The sequence below is a fragment of the Gossypium hirsutum genome, chromosome A07, assembly GCF_007990345.1.
Source record: "Gossypium hirsutum isolate 1008001.06 chromosome A07, Gossypium_hirsutum_v2.1, whole genome shotgun sequence".
In the NCBI taxonomy this organism is placed as follows: Eukaryota; Viridiplantae; Streptophyta; class Magnoliopsida; order Malvales; family Malvaceae; genus Gossypium; species Gossypium hirsutum.
Window position 1 is genome coordinate 96,272,567 of NC_053430.1, and position 17,491 is coordinate 96,290,057.

The following is a 17,491-nucleotide window of genomic DNA, read 5'->3' on the forward strand; positions in this document are numbered from 1 at the left end:
TAAATACAAGTATAGGTAATAGTAGATCCAGTATTTTACAAGTATTCTTATAATTGTAGTATAATGTTGTTGTTTCTATTGCGTTGAACATTAGTATATTATTGAAGCAGATAGTATATCTTCAAGTGAGAGAGGAAAGTATGAAAGTGGGGAAACCCCATGTGCAAGAAATCATGTGAACTACTTTCTCTTTCTTCTACTTTCTCCGAATTTAATATAATCCCATTGCATTAAAGTTATGGATAAGTGGGTTTAGAGAATCATCGTTAACTACCGTAATCTACAAAAGTGCATGGTGAAAACAGATTGTTGGTACCCGTCACAAAACTCCAATACCAATTTAGAGATGCCACCAATTCTTTCCATCTTTAACCTAATGTTTTTAAAATTAGTCTGGTCGAATCGATTAAAAATCATTGAAATTTTTAAAATTAAAAAATATATATTAAAAAACCGGTTCAATTGATTTTTTTAACTGGTTTGTATCAGTTCTCAATTTAACCAGTTCAAAATCATTCTTTGAATTGATACCCTAAACGATTTCCGATCCAACCGACCTGATTGGCCGATTCGATCATTGGTTAAATGCTCAAGTTGGGCTCACTTTTTTTATGGATTTTTTTACATAATGTTTAATTAAATAAAAGCTAAACCTTTCAAAATGGTCAAATAAGGATAAAACATTTTCGAAAGTGCTTGAATAATAACTTTTCAAATGCTATATATCAAGTTTCAAATTATGCTTTAATTTTTCATTTCATTTCCTTTCAAGTAATATTTGACTCAATTGTAATGTGTTTTATTCTAAATACATCAACATTCACCTAATTTCTATTACAAACTAAGATTCAAGTGAGTGGAAAGCTCTTATTTAAGCACTTTTGTAAAAGTTTGGCCCTTATATGATCGTTTTGAAAGGTTTGGTCCTTATGTGAGTAACATTAATTTAAGTGAAAACTTCTAACATTAATTGAACCAACCGATCAAACATAGATCTAATCGATCTAACCATATCAATTTAATGTCAATATGATAAGTGCATAATTTCCAATTTATTTGTCATATTTTCCCTTTGAATTGTGCTATTTAACTCCTTAATTATTTTATTTTGACTTATATTTTATTTTTCATGGATTAGGTGAAAGCAATTGGAGAAAAGTAAGCTTAAAGATTAATTTTAATAAGTTTTGTGAATTAGACATTCAACTTACACTGCTTTAGTATTTATTACGGAAAGATATGAGTATTATGAGATAATTTAATTTAGGAATGGTTTTCTATATTGTAGGAAGTTAGAGGACGAATAAGAGTAGTAGTTTATATTATAGGAAGTAGAGGGCAAATAGGAGTAGTACCACAAACCAAATTAAGATGACCACACCACCATCGCCACATCAATCGGTCCGGGACAGTCTAGCCGGAGGGTTGAGGGGGGTTCCGTGCAAATGCTACTACTGCAACAAAAGTTGATGGTCCGACAGGTGCATCTCCTATTGTAACGACTCCATGCCCGAGACCGTCATCGGAGTCGAGCTTGAGGTGTTACCGAACATAATTTATCAAATTAAGAACTTCGAATCATTTGTTTCTACATTCACAGCTTTCTAGTTACCTGCGTCATAGTTACAAGAAAAATCATATCTCAAGTTACGAAACTCGAAATCAAGATCCGTAAATTTTACTTAAATCTAGACTCATATATATATTTACTAAATTTTTTCTAGAATTTTTGGTTGGGCCAATTAGTACAGTTTATTAGTTAAAGTTACCCCTGTTTCAGGACTTGGCTGGACTGACCTCTGTTTACTACGAACCATATATCTCTCTGTGAAAAATTTATATGACTGTGTCGTTTGTTTATCCTGAAACTAGACTCAATAAGGATTCCAAGAATATAAAATACAACACCTAATTATTTTTTTACAATTTATGGTGAATTCCTAAAGTTGGAACAGGGGATCCAAAAATCACTCTGGCCCTGTTTCACAAAAATTCAAATATCTTCTAACATATAATTCCTTTGCCTGTTTCGTTTGTTTCATGTGAAAATAGACATATTGGGCTTCAATTTCATATTAATCCATCACCAAATTCGATTTCTATGATTTTTAGTAAATTTTCAAACTCACGTCAGTGTTGCTGCAATGTTCTGTTTATGGCAATTTTCATCTTTTCATGAGTTTTTATGGACTAGATAACCTATTAACTTTCCATGACATCAAACATGGTCTAAATTAGTCATTTCCATGACCTATCATTATCAAGCATTTTCTCAACCAAATCACCGCCATATCACAAAATTATTTACACGAAATAGGTATATTGCTATACATGTCATACTTAAGTTTTACAAGCCATTTACCAAAAAATATCCTTCGGATAGTGTGATCGAACCTTCGGCCTGTCCCGATTCTCGAGCCAGCTTGTTCAAAACTACAGTGAATAAAAAGGAGGGAGTAAGCATAAATGCTTAGTAAGTTCATATGCAAATAACAAGTAACATAACAATACAATTATACCAAACAACCTTAGCATAGTATCAACAAAACATATATCACATTTCTAAACATCATTCATCATCTTACTACCTTATCCTTGTTGTATCTATTTTCAACCCGAGGGTTAAGTACATACCTATCAAAGTGTCCATTTCACAACACTTACCAAAACGTCACTTGCATCTTAAGTGTTTTTCCATTTCACTAGAAATTTTACCCATTGAACACATAGGAATATAACTCGGATACATTGATAATTTGCACATAAGTGCCACATATGTAATTAAGAAATCATGTAACCCGCTCCTAAGTGAACTCGGACTCAACTCAACGAGCTCGGGCATTCGCATCCGTAAGTAAACTCGGACTCAACTCAACGAGTTCGGATGCCTAGTTACATCTCACAAACTCGGACTCAACCCAACGAGTTCGAACATTCGCATCCGTAAGTGAACTCGGACTCAACTCAACGAGTTCGGATGCTCAACCATCCTAGTGACATGTCACTTGTATCCTAATCTATTCCTAAGGTTCAAACGGGATTTTCATCGAACACATATCCTTGCCATCTTTCGTAAAATACCGAAACCAATACTCGGTAGCACTTTATATTTAACAAATAATGCACATAATTTGCATTTTATTCGAAAATAACCACAAAGCATATATTTCATGATAAAAATCAGCATATCATATAATTAACATCAATAACTTATAAATAACAATTATGCTACATTATTCACACATGAACTTACCTTGGTACCAAAATATAATGATTTTGCAATTTAGTCCACAATCTTTTCTTTTCCTCGATTGGGGTCGATTCCACGTCTTTCTTGATCTAAAATAACACATTTAGCTTATTTAATACTCACATTGTCAAATTAGTCTTTAATTCAAATTTTAGAAAAATTATAATTTTACCATTAAACTTTTGCATATTTACACTTTTTCCCCAAATCTCGGGAATTAAACTTAATTCCTTATTCTTATGTTTTATAACATGTTGATCACTTTTCTCTTCTATGGCAACATCAAATACTCACTCTAACATGTACTTATGACTATTATGTATTTTTGCCGATTAAGCTCTTTTACTCGTTTTCACTCAAAACCGAGTAGCACAAGTTGTCTAACATAATTTAAAACCTCATATTCTATCATAAAATATCAAATTTCACAAATTTCACCTATGGGTATTTTTCCAAATATGAACTCTAACTCAAAATATTACTATCATAAGCTATACCGAGTTACCGAGATTTCAAAAACGTAAAAATCATTAAAAACGGGGCTTGGAATCACTTACTATGAAGCTTGAAAGTTGAAGAAACCCTAGCTATGGAGAGAGGGAGCATTCGGCAGCAACTAAGGAAGATGATAACCAATTTTGTGTTATTTTTCCCTTTTTATTTCATTTAATATCCAAATGACCAAAATGCCCCTCCTTACTAAACTTTCAAAAAATTCCTTCCATGTCCTAATTTTGTCCATGAACTTAAAATTGGTCAAAGTACCATTTAAGACCTCCTAATTAATATTTCAAAGCAATTTCATACTAAAAACTTCTAGAATGCAAGTTTTGCAACTTATTCGATTTAGTCCCTAACTTTAAATTAAACTCGTTATGCCAAAAATTTCTTCACGAAATTTTCACACAATTATGCAATCATATCATATAACCTCAAAATAATTATAAAATAATTATTTCTATCTCGAATTTGTGGTCACGAAACCACTATTCCGATTAGGCCTTAATTCGGGATATTACACCTACCCCAGCGGCAATTGCGGTGCTACCTGGTTTTAATGTTGCGCAGTGGCAAGCGTTGGTAGCAACATTTGGTAATCCTCAAACTCAAATAAATCCCTTGAATGGTGAGTTTGATAATACTTATTGGATAATTGACATTGGTGCTTCTAATCGCGTAACAAGAAATATTTCTTTTTTTATTGACATTCATGACGTGAATGCTTGCCTTGTTGGTTTACCAGATGGACTAAGTATTATAGCAATCAAGAAAGGGATTGTTAAACTAAGACAAAATTTCTCTTAATAATGTTCTTTATGTTCCAAAATTACATTGCAATTTGATTTCGATTTCGCAACTTGATGATGATATGAATCGTCTTGTCCAAATTTCATCTAACATGTGTGCTATACGGAACCGACATTCGAGGAAGTGGATTAGAATGGGTGACACACGAGATGGACTTTATTACTTTCGGTATATGTCAAGTGTTAAAGTGGCTTCGATTGTAGGTTCATCTTAGGTGGAGCTATGGCATAAGCGTTTGGGACATCCTTCTGAAAAGGTAATTAAATCACTTCCTTTTGTTAGCAAGTGTAGGAAACATTTAAATAAAGCATGTGAAGTGTGTCATCGTGCTAAGCAGCCTAGAAAGTCTTTTTCTTTAAGTAATAATAAAGCATCCAAATTTTTTTAATTAATACATTATGATTTATGGAGACCTTATAATCCCTCGACTTCCTATGGAGCAAGATATTTTTTTTACATTAGTTGGTGATTTTTCATGTGTTGCATGGGTATATTTATTGGTTACAGAGGTTTTTCAATTTTTTATGCCCTTTATTGCTATGATTAAGAGCCAATTTTCCAAGAAAATAAATGTAGTACTGAGTGATAATGGTACTGAGTTTAATTGCATGAAGGACTATTTTTTAGCTAATGGTATCTTATTCCAAACCTCTTGTGTTGGCACTCCTCAACAAAATGGACAAGTGGAGAGAAAACGTCAACATATTTTAAATGTTGCTCATGCTTTGCGCTTTCAAGGGAACTTGTTGATTATGTTTTGGAGGGAGTGTGTTTTAGTTTCAGCACATTTGATTAATAAAAATCCCTCTAGTATACTTTATAATAAAACTCTTTATGACATTTTGTTTGGCTCTCCACCCTCATATAATGGCTTGCGTGTTTTTGGTTGTTTGTGTTTTGCTCATAATTAACAAGCAAAAAATGACAAATTTGCGAGTTGAAGTTGAAAATATGTATTTGTTGGGCATCTTTTTGGGAAAAAAAGTTTGGATGTTATATGATTTGGAGAGAAGGGATTCTTTACATCTAGGGATGTTTGATTTTATGAAGATATTTTTTTATACTTGGATATTGACACTGCTAATGTCGAACCTATACATAATTGGATGCGGATATTTTTTTGGATGATTTTTGCTTTATGGATAAAGGTGGGGCGCCATAGGGAATGGTATAGGCTTGTGGCGAGCCTCGTCCCTCTTCGCCACCACAAACACGATCGCCTCCTGTCTAAGTAAAGTATGTGCCAACAGAGGTGACTGCCCAGCCGAGTAATGGTTCGCAAGGCTCAACTTCTGGTTCAAATGCTTCTCTTGATTCCTTTATGGGTCAAGGTATGAGAACAAAAATCCCCTCATCCAAATTGAAGGATTTTTTGACACATACAATAATTAAGAAAAGTTCATCTCCTGTATCACTCGCTTCCTCTCCTTCCTCAGGTATGTCTTTTCCTATAGCGCATTACGTTAATTGTGACAAATTTATCGCGAAACATAAAAATTTTCTTGTAGCAGTAACTGCAGAGGTAGAGCCACAATCTTTTAAGGAGGCTATGAGAGATGCGAGGTGGCATAGTGCTATGAAAAATAGATTCGGGCTTTGGAGGCTAATGGCACATGGACTATAGAGTCTCTTCCTCCTGGAAAGAAAGCTATGGATAGCAAATGGGTGTACAAGATAAAATACAACTCTGATGGTACCATTGAGAGATTGAAGGCTCATTTAGATGTCCTCGGCAATCATCAGATTGAAGGAATCGATTATAATGAGACCTTTTCTCTGATGGAAAAAATGGTGATTGTTTGAACCTTCTTAGCCATTGCTGCATCAAAGAATTGGGAGCTTCATCAAATGGATGTTCACAATGCCTTTCAACATGGTGATCTTAATGATGAGGTATATACGAAACTTCCACCTAGGTTTAACACTTCGAATTCGGGTACGATGTGTAGGCTTCGAAAATCTTTGTATAATTTGAAACAAACACCTTATTGTTGGTTTGTCAAGCTCATTATGGATCTAAAGGGGTATGGCTTCCTACAATTTTACTTTGATTATTACCTTTTTACATATACTAGGGTGCTATGTAGATTAATATGCTTGTGTATGTCGATGATTTGATCATTTCTAGTAATGATTTTACTGCATTGAAGCTTTTTAAGGTCTATCTTAGTAATTGTTTTAATATGAAAGACCTCAGAGTATTGAAATATTTTTTGGGTATTGAGGTTGCTCGTAGTGCTCAAGGTTTGTTCTTGTGTTAATGTAAGTATGCCCTTGATATTATTTCTGGGGTACGATTATTGGGAGCCAAATCAACTGGCTCTTTAATTGAACAAAACCACAGACTTGTGTCACGAGTCGTAGTTCAAAGCCCATAACTATCGAACAAAATTTGTCCCATGGAGGTCTATCAGTTAGATGGAGATCATTTGACCCAATAGAACTGGCCCAATTCAAAGAACTGATGGAGAGTCAGTCCATTTGAAGCCTAGGTGGCCCAATGAAGTAGATATAAAAAGTTAGGCTACCTTGGTCAATAAGGAAATTAATCTTAAAAGATTGAGGGGAATCATTTCTAATAAGATTAGATTTAATTTCATTATGCAATCTTGTAAATCCATTAATTGTAGGGATAGGCTTCATCTCGTCCGTCGATGTAAATTTTGCTAGACCGTTGGATTTGGGGGAGCTCAACTGTAAATAGAGAGTCTCCTCCTCAGTTGTAAATCATCCATCATTTCTAGATTCTTTGAGAGCGAATATTAAATTGAGAGCATTTACTCAAACTTTTCTTGTGCATTGTTTTTCTGTGGCTATTTTATTTTTTAAGCATTCTTTTAGCTTAAGTTAATTCCACTATATAAATTGGTACCTTGGAGGAATTTTACGAGAATCCTCACTTTGTGGTAGTTATGCTGACTTAGGTGTATTTGAAAAGATAGACCCACCTAAGGTCGAATGGATTGTGAAACTAAAGTTCTAGCCCTATGAAAATTGCACATGCTACAGGAGAATTGATTACAGATCTTGAATCTTGTCAGCGATTAATGAGTCACCTTATCTATTTGACTGTTACACGTCCAGATTTAGCATACTATGTGCATGTTTTATCTCAATTTATGCAACACCCTAAGCAAGAGCATTAGGATGTGGCAATTTGAGTAGTTCGTTATTTAAAAAGGTGCCTCAAGCCAGGGTATCTTCCTCTATGCGGATTGTGAGTTGTTTTTACAAGGTTGGTATTATTAGATCTGCTACACTAAATGTAGTATTTTCATCTAAGTATACTTATAATTTTTAAAACAAATTTGTTAATAAATTATTTATTAACTACACTAATATTTTGTATATTGTCCTCACTATGATTTTTGCACGTGTAAAGCAAAATGGAAGCAATTATTGCTTATTGGTTGTCTAATATTTAACTAATATTAAGTGGTATTATATGGTCGGATCGTAATACAAAAAGACAGTTTGCATTAGTAGATGAACCTAAACATGTCTCTAGTCTAATTGAAAATGAGGAAACCGATTGAAAGACTAATATGTCGTCTATCAAGTCCAATTGGGGAGATGTATTGTCTTGGGCATTGGAATGAATGACCCCCAGAAGATAAAGAGATAGATGTGACTAACTAGATTGACAGTATATCGAACTGGACCCAAATAGAAAAGATCTTGAATCCGTTTGTGGATTTATTCTCTTGTGACATTCATAGTGTGGCATACCTAAATCCTGAGTGGATGGCAGACTATGTATGCGTGACTCGTACATTTTGATGTAAGTAAAAGCTTGAGTTTGAATAGATAAGGAACAGAAAGTTAGTGCATTGGATGTACGACTTCTGCAGTACGAAACGTCATTCAGAATAGTGAAATTCATGGTCCGAGACATGGATAAATGATGACCTCCCATTGGCATTACATGGTTGATGAAAAGTAAACTTGGTCATGGGTCTTTCGTCTTTGTGATGAATGACTTAATTACTATTCAATAGTAATTGACTTTTTATGAAAGAAGATGTAATGGTTACCATAAGATAAAATAAAATCATATTGGGAGAACGAATATTATCCCAAAGAGATCAATGATATCTGATAAGGGTAACATACTTATGACAAGGTCATTAGAAGAGCACTGAGTAGTTGCTTTCGTAAGGGTATGTCATTGGGGATAGCTCAGTCACGATACTATGTGGAATGACTTCGTGACTAAATAAATTTATAATTAATAGGCGAAAAAGTTAGAACTTAATTATAAATCATTTGATTCCTAATTACATATCTCCAATCGGTCCCTCCGCTAGCTCATTGAAAAAAAGATTTGAATTGCAAATTTGAATAGAAATGAACAAAATAAATAGGAAAAGAGAAATGAAAAACACTCAGAAATGATTATGTTTTTTTTTTAGAAATGAAAAAATGGAATCATTTAGAAATGAATGTAAATTTCCAAAAATGAAAATGGAAATGATCTATTTGCAATCCTATATATATTCCTTAAAAATAATCAAAAGAATGAATTTATATTTTTGATCTATTTTGAAGCCCAAAAATGAAAATAAATCATTCAGTCATAGTGAACATATTGAGATATGAAATATTGAACATATTTTCTCAAAATTTTACTAAGAATAAAATCATCAAAAAATTTATCGAGGGTAAAATCGTCAAAATTTTACTAAGGGCAAAATAGAGATGAAAAAATTTAGTGTAGAATATTAAAATTTATTTTAGAAAATAAAAAAATCAAATCGAGTTGGATCATATTATAGAATACTAGGTCAAAAGGTTCAAGAAGTAATCATAATTTGACTCTATGTGAGAGAGACCCAAAACCCCTCATATAACATGAAAGAGGCAGCAACTCTAATAAGAATACTAAGGTGTACCGTCTACCCCACTCCTACTCTAAATAGGAAGTTTTTCTATTTGAAATAAACCACTACAACTCAACAAGACTTGATGAATATTTCAACTCAAAAAAGAATTTATCAAACATATCATATGCCATTGAAGAACTTGTTGACATTTATAATTCATCTGAAGGCGTTCAAATGGATGAAAACAATCCTGGAAAATGGACAAATTACACCATCAACATCATCTTGTTCATTCATTCAATTTTCGACAATGAATTCTTTTATCTCTATTCCGGTATGTCGAGCCCCACCTTGTAGCCTTAGCAAAACTTCGTCCCCAGCTTTCAGGGAGGTCACAGGAATCACAGTCTTTTGCGTTCTATTACCTGTGAATCATAGATCGGAAAAGCTTAAACTGGTATGATAAGCACTATCCGTAACATCCAACAGAAACTAAATGGACTTTCGAAGCAAACCTTCATGCGGACAAACCAACGCAACTGTTTCGGCAGTCTGCAGAAGAATGCTGTATACGGTTTGATCATTTGCATCTATCTGCAGCAAAAGAATAAATAGAGTAGCATCTAGGATACTGAATATCGAGTTCGATATGAACATTCTAATCGTTGCAAACCCAAAAGTTGAAAGAGTATGAGATAAACAAACCTTTGCTTCAACGAGGATAAATGGTCGGGTCTCAATCTTAACACGGCCGACAATAGCTGTTCGCATTTTGCCTGTTTGATCGACCACAATCACCTCTTTGCCCGCTTTTAACTCGGAAAGATAGCTTGTTTTACCTCCAGGGGTAGCTACATAAGCATGCACAGGCCCCTGCATATTTCCATGAGATCTTGTTCAAAGAATTTGCATTATAGAAGTAACACTTCATGATAAGCAAGGCATGAAAATGCCTCTGGATATATCCGAACTCAGAAGAAAAGATGAAAACTAAGTGAATTGCTCTGATAAATGATCGGCTGCTCTCTGCCATGACATTTTTGGAATCTCTAGCGTAAGCTAAAGAGATCTCTTCTACAGTTGTAACCAAGCGTGAAGGCAAAACTTACAGCATTGACTCGAAAAGGTCTACTTGCAATGTAACTCGACTCCAAACATTCCGAGTGAACAAGAAAAAGTCCTCTAGCAAATGACCCAACCTGTCGAATGGTGGTTCTTACACTTAATAAGAGCAGAAACATCTGAATCCCAAGATAGTTTATGGATAAGAAAGATTTTGTGCGTACCAAAAGTCCCTCACCGGGCCTCATGAGACTACAAAGGTCCACACAAACCCGATCACCCATTCCGACTGCATGAACCTGAGTTATAGTAGCTTTTGTCAAGCTCAATCTGTTGTGAACTTCATTCCTTCTATTGAAGTACTCCTGATAATTTAAAGCATGTTAAGGAACAACCATCAATAAACTCAAATATGCAGAACTAGAGCAGTTTACCTTCAAATCAAGAACAGCTTTGACAACCTCAACTTTTAAAACAACCCCACCAAGTCCATGCTCCAAGGCCTACAACGAAAAGATAGTTACGGAATGGAAAATGCAATTGAAAATCCAACTTGACTATATACAAGGAACACAAATGCTGCAAAGATATACTTGTATTTTCTAAGATAACTCGTGAATACCTCGAGAAATAGTTGTGCTTCAGCAGGTGATTTCGAGACAGCAAACACAGTCGTTTTACTGCCTTGGAACTCTGCCACAATATTTTCTGCAGGAATCACCTAGAAAAATAAACAAGATTACGACATTTTGCAAGTGTGATATATAGATGAGATAAAAATTTAGTTACTTTTCCGAAGAACGAAATAGAACTAAACTTTAGCCAAGCATAAAGAGCAATACATATCATAATGGATGCAAATTCAAACACATAGTTCAAATAAATTACTTCAAGACAAGTTTAGAATGATGCATATTCATAACGAACACTGACACTCATACCTGCCAATCTAGTAAATCAATAACAACATTCTCTACATGATGAGCCTCAGGGTGGAGCTTCTTTAACTCTGAGGGAGTTGAAACCTGAAAAATTGTAGCAACTCTTTCGCCGGCATTATCGAAAATCTCTCTTTCTTTAATGAAAAGAGGATCAATCAATGCAATTTCTGTAAATTCAACAACAAAACTCCCAGAAAATCAATCAATAAAAGTCTTTAACTAAAACCCCACACCATTTACTTCATTATCACTATATGAAATCCATGTCGCTTCAATTGTATGAATACAGGGATATCAATCCAAACTGCACCAAAATGGGTAAAAGTACTATGAAAACCCTCAGATTACATTTTGCTCTCCCTACTTAAAAAATTTCATCTTTTATACCGTTAAAGACTGACAAAGCTGACATAATAATCGGACAATGACGTGGTATGCCATGAGGCCAATTTTTAAAATGAATAAAATTTTTAATAGGGTCCGACTTCTAGCAAGGGGCCTTTTACCACCAAAATGCGTTGAGAACTTACAAAATTTGACCATTTCTATCCGTAGTCCAAGTAACATAGTATGAAACAAACCATATCTTTAAGTCTTTAACCTAAAAAAAACATCAATCAAATTCAATTTTAATGCAAAAATTACAAAAAGGGAACAACGATGATTAAGTTTGGAATTACTTTACTTGACCATTCATTGGCAAGCCCTTGATTCAGTGAAGAAAAGATGAAGGTATCCCATCCTCTTTCCACTGCAGCAGTCATTACTTGACTGTTTTCAGTCCAAATCCATACCTTCTTGGATGATAATTCATACATTGACGTAGAGAGTGGCGAATCAGAAGCAGCAATGGAACACATTCGAAGACTTGAATTAATACTCAAATGGGTTGTCTTGGTTTTGCTATATCTGTTCAAAGACTGAACCTTTCCATGATTTGATCTGCAAAGTTTCCAACTTTTATCTCATTGGCTCAATTAAGATAAAGAAATGACACTCAGAAGGGTTTGTAAGAGAGAATATAAAGACAATTGAAGTGAAGATATGAGAACCTGAAGCAGGGGAGGTGAGTTGGGGTTCTGACAAGAGAGACAGAAGCAGAGGACAGCGAAGCCATCGTCCTTTTAACACGATGGTCATGTTTCGACTTTGGAGTAATGAAGTGAATTTTGATTTTGGGGTCGAATTTGGACTTGATTGCAGGGATTGGTCCAGATTGAATCCGAATGGAGTGGGCTTTCACAGTTTCACTTAGATCAGCAAAATTTTTGGTTTTTTTTTTTTCATAAACGTAAATTTAGCACTCAAACTTTTAACCCTCAACCTTTAAATTTTTAAATTTTAAAAATTGGCCAAAATGACTTTAAAAAAGAATAAGTGCCAAATATTAGAGGTTAAATTTATATTTTTGTTGGTACTTAAACTATACATGATATTAAAAAAATAATTTAGGTTTAATCGCTATTAGGGAGTTTAACTTAATAACTATTTCTGAATTGAGGATTGAATTTCTTTTTCTCTAAGCTAGGCCTTAAACTTGATAATTGTTTCTATATTAGGACTTGAACTAGGCAATTATTCTCACATTGAAGCTTAAATTTTTTTTTTATCCAAGTTAATCCTTAAACTTGACAATTATTCCCAATTTAAGACTCAAACTTTAAGGTTTTTAAGGACATGTCAAAGACTAACTTGGGTACAAAAAAAGTTAAAAACCCAAATATAGGAACAATTATCAAGTTCGAGGCTTAACTTAGACAAAAAAGTTCAAGCCCTAATGTGGTAACAATTATCAAGTTCAATGTTTAATTTGGACAAAAAAAAATTCAATCCCGATGTGAGAATAGTCGTCAAATTCAAGCATCAAAAAATTATTTAACTCTTTTTTGTTGCAAATAATACCTAAATTATACTTTGTTACTCTAAGTAGTAACTAAACTATACCCGTTACCCAAATTATCCTGCTAGTGAAAAAAATCTCTTAGCCAATTTTTTTGTGAGTAGTGATATTTTTAAATTAAAATTAAATAAAAAATTTAAAACTGTTAAAATCAAATTTAATCAAAATAAAACTTTTCAATTTCGTTTACACTCTTTTTTGGATAAATGATTTTGGATTATCCAAAGAAAGCAGTAATCTGCTACATCAAAGAGTAAAAGAATCAGTCAAGAAATCTCCAACTCCTACACAGTCTAATATTAAGCATCATCCCTAATAATATTTTTGCCTATCAATCTCATCTGTACAATACTCTTTATGCTATTTACAATATCCTGGTCACTAACCTGCTGACTTGTGAACTGCCTCCTATTTCTTTCTGCCCAAATAAGATGGACAAAAGCATTCCATGCAAGTTTCAAAATAAGAGTAAGAAGGGACTTTCCTTTTAACCTTGTCAATGCCCATCGGAGCCAATGATCCCAATTACCTCCACATCTATGAATGCAACCAAGTTTCAATACCTTCTGCCACACACTCAAAAAATAGATGGTTCCTGGACTCAAGCTCATAGCCACAAAAAACACTTCCTTCAATATGAAGCCCCATAGAAATAAGCCTCTACTTAGCAGGCAATCTGTCAAGAATTGCCATCCAAGTGATTATGGAGTGCTTAGGTATATTCCAAGCATGCGACACCTGCTTATCCCATTTCACTTTCTCTCTTCTCCTCCTTATTTGCTCCCAGATATTGGAAATTGATTCAACTCCGAAGACACTCAGAGAGATATCCCTAAGCTTCAAAATTTTCCTACACAGCCAGATCCCATTAGTCGAAAATGAAGCCTGCCAGAATGATGCCCCCTTTAAAACATAATCATGCAACCATGTATTCCTTAAAGACACACCTCTAGCAAGAATCTCTCGAATAAGTTTCACCATACAAGCCTAATTCCATGTGATTAAATCCTTTATCCCCAGACCACCCTCGGACTTAGGAAGACAGATGAAACTCCATCCTACCCTTGCTCCCTTTGCAGGACGATCCTTGCCCTTCCAAAAGAGTCTTAAACACATTTGCTTGATCCTATGAATGACGGATTTAGGTAAGAAGAAATGCGTACACCAGTATTTTTGCACATTAAAAATCAGTGATTGAATGAGTTGCAAACGCCCTGCATAAGAAAGTTTCTTGACAAAACAATTAACCCTCTCCGACATTTTGTCAATTAAAGGAGCACAATCCTTAACTGTCAGCCTCCAAGTCACTAAAGGGACACCAAGGTACCTAACTGGCAGCCTTCCCATTTTAATCCCAGTGATTCTAAGAATATCCTCCATTTCCTCATCAAGAATCCCAGAAGCAAAAATTTCAGTCTTTGCAGGGTTAAGCTTTAAACCAGAAAAATCATAAAACTTTTGAAGCACACACCAAATGCCCACAACAGAATTCAAAGTACCCTTTGAAAAGATTAAAAGATCATCAGCAAAACAAAGATGTGTGAGATGAATCCTATGGCATTTAGGGTGAAATTGGAAAATCCCCTTCTGAACTGCTAAATCCAGAAAGCTTGAAAGATCATTCATCGAAATAACAAAAAGATAGGGAGACAGTGGGTCTCCCTGTCTTATACCCCTAGCTCCCTTAAAATAACCAATCAATCCTCCATTTATAGAAATTGAAAACCTTGGTGTGGTAAGACACACTCTAATCCACCTAATCATTAACTCAGGAACCTCCAATGCTTCTAGTACAACAAGAATAAAATCCAAATCAATAGAATCAAAGGCCTTCTGTAAATTAATTTTAGCATCAGTAGAAAAAGTTTTATGCAGTAGTTCTTTTAGAAGATCAAGCGAACAATCAAAAACAATTCTTGTCAGGAGAGCCAATAAGCTTTTTATAAAAATCAACAGCCTCTTTAGAAATCTGCTCAAAAGTATCAAGTCTGTTCCCATTGTCATCAATAAGCAACTTGATAGTATGCCTAATATGCCTAACTACCACCATACTATGAAAAAACCTTGTATTTTGATCACCCTCCTGGATCCACCTTATCCTTGATTTTTGCCAATAAAAACTTTCCTCAGCCTCAAGTAGACTTTTATACTCCTTGAATAAACACTTCTCCATTTCCAGCAATTTATCACTTCTCCATTTCCAGCAATTTATCATTCACACTACCAGACAGGGTTGCTAGTTGTATCTCCTCCAACTCCTTTCTTTTTTTCTGATCCTTTCCAGTAATATCTCTGTAACACTTCAAGTTAAATTTCCTAAGCTCCTTTTTCAGCCTATTGAACTCGAGAAACAAAGATACCATAGGATCTCCCTAAACATGCTCCTGCCATGAATTCTCAACAATGCTTAGGAAATAAGGATGCTTACCAAAAGTTGAAGAATCAAAGAGGCTTAGGAGGTGAGTGACTAAGCTTGTCCAATTCAATAATGGAACAACAGTGGTCAGATACACCAGGCGCAAGAAATTCAACAAAATAATTTGGTAACCCCTGCAACCAAGCAGAATTAACAAGCACTCTATCAAGTTTCCTTGCCAAGAAGCTCTGCTGCTGATTGTTAGTCCAAGTGAAAAGTGGCCCACTAAACATATGATCATCTAACTCAAGCTCTTCCAAACAACTTCTAACTCTTTAATGTCAGTACTCCAATTATAAACTCCAGAAAAATCCGAGCTCTCCTGAGGATTGGCAATCACGTTGAAATGCCCAGCTACTAACCAAGAAGAATCACCAACATTGTGCTTAGTCTCCAAATGAGTCCATAACCTCCTCCTTTCACAACCATTAGTACTTCCATAAACCTCAGAAACATACCAGAATTGATTAGAGCTTTTAATCATGCATGTGATAGTCTGATCTGTGTTAGCAACCTCTGCAACCTCCAAAAAAGTCCATCCATAAAAACCATAATCTTCTATTCTCAGCATCATTGTAGTTGTTAATGCCCCTCCACCCCTGAAACCACTTTTCCGAACAGCAGTCACATTATTTTCCTTCACTCTAGTTTCAATCAAACAAACTACATCAACTCTCGACTCCTTCATTCTATTCATAACACTAATCTGTTTGAGGGAATTGTTAAAACCCCTTACATTCCAAAGAAAGAAACTTCATGAAGATGAAGTGGAAGCCACACCTCCATTTGTGGTAATCCCCACCATAAACTTCTGTTTCCCTCTGTCAATTTGAGATCTCTCCTTATTTTTCATACCCATCATAAGTTGTGCAACCCCCTTAGCTACTGCCCCTGGGTCTCCTTGGAGAATCTGGCATGGTTTCCTTTTCCAAAGGATTAAGTAAATCTTCTCCCAGTTGACCTTGATCAATCTGTTCCAATTCACATTCATCCTTCAAAATCTCAAACCTATTTTCAGAACCAGAAATAACAGCTTTCCGTTTACCCTTCGAAGTTTTCCTCTTAACCATACTTGAAGCACTCCCCTGTAACTCATTCACAGCCATTACAACTTCTAATTCTTTATCAATTTGTTCATTCAAAGGTTCTTCAATCTTACCAGAAGAATTCTCCTCCATAAATCTCTTTGGAACCCACTCTTTCTTAGAAATCAATTTCATTTTTGGGCAAAGCTTGTCAAGAGCCCAAAAACATTACACTGCAAACATCTATGAGGCATCCATGGCATCTCCACAATAATAAAAGCAACAGATCCATCCTGCAATTCAACCTCAACAAATCGAGGCACAACCAAATTCGCATTCATCTCAAAACACACTTTAGCATACATATACAATGGATTTCCCAACGCACTAGCGATGTAGCTAAGACCTTTAGAAGTAAACAATTCAAGCGGAATATTGCTTAAATGAACCCAAACAGGTATCTGATTCATACTAAAATCCAAACCCTTAAAGATTTGGTTCCCATTTCCGAATAACCACTGGCTTATTTTGAATATGCCAAGGAACATTTTCCAGCACCCAATCCCTAGCCTCAATATTTGCAAATTGAACGACCTGCCATTTTAACCTCTACGTCACTCTTTTTTCCCCAAAGCATGGATACTAACCTTTCTAAATTGCTGAAATTTGGAGGCTTCCCCAAAAATTGAGCCACCAGTGAATGTTGCCAGACCCAAATTCTACTGATGTGTTATAAACATTAAAAAAAAAACAACTAGAAATAACA

The 17,491-nt window shown here is 34.9% G+C and overlaps 1 protein-coding gene across 2 annotated transcripts; it reads right to left on the reverse strand.

Moving 5' to 3' along the window:
• Positions 1 to 9,566: 9,566 nt before the first annotated feature.
• On the reverse strand, positions 9,567 to 12,680 carry LOC107955541 (3-dehydroquinate synthase homolog). 2 transcript variants are annotated; one of them, XM_016891333.2, is made up of 10 exons: positions 12,437 to 12,680; positions 12,070 to 12,326; positions 11,385 to 11,551; positions 11,066 to 11,164; positions 10,878 to 10,946; positions 10,668 to 10,808; positions 10,491 to 10,580; positions 10,087 to 10,254; positions 9,897 to 9,975; positions 9,567 to 9,806 (listed from the first exon to the last, which is right to left on the reverse strand). In XM_016891333.2, exons 1-10 carry the CDS (start codon positions 12,499 to 12,501, stop codon positions 9,679 to 9,681), a joined length of 1,263 nt encoding a protein of 420 aa, XP_016746822.1. In that variant the 5' UTR covers positions 12,502 to 12,680; the 3' UTR covers positions 9,567 to 9,678. The 2 variants fall into 2 exon arrangements, with proteins under 2 accessions (XP_016746822.1, XP_040972738.1); XM_041116804.1 differs by having other exon boundaries at positions 10,668 to 10,742; positions 12,437 to 12,605.
• Positions 12,681 to 17,491: the final 4,811 nt, after the last annotated feature.

What these genes read in the sequence shown, in the direction of transcription:
- LOC107955541 (XM_016891333.2), bottom strand. Translation starts at nt 12,501, where the DNA reads ATGGCTTCGCTGTCCTCTGCTTCTGTCTCTCTTGTCAGAACCCCAACT. An exon ending in GACCTTTTCGAGTCAATGCT is followed by an intron (nt 10,255 to 10,490) that starts GTAAGTTTTGCC and finishes GGAAATATGCAG; the next exon opens with GGGCCTGTGCATGCTTATGT. An exon ending in GTTGGTTTGTCCGCATGAAG is followed by an intron (nt 9,807 to 9,896) that starts GTTTGCTTCGAA and finishes TATGATTCACAG; the next exon opens with GTAATAGAACGCAAAAGACT.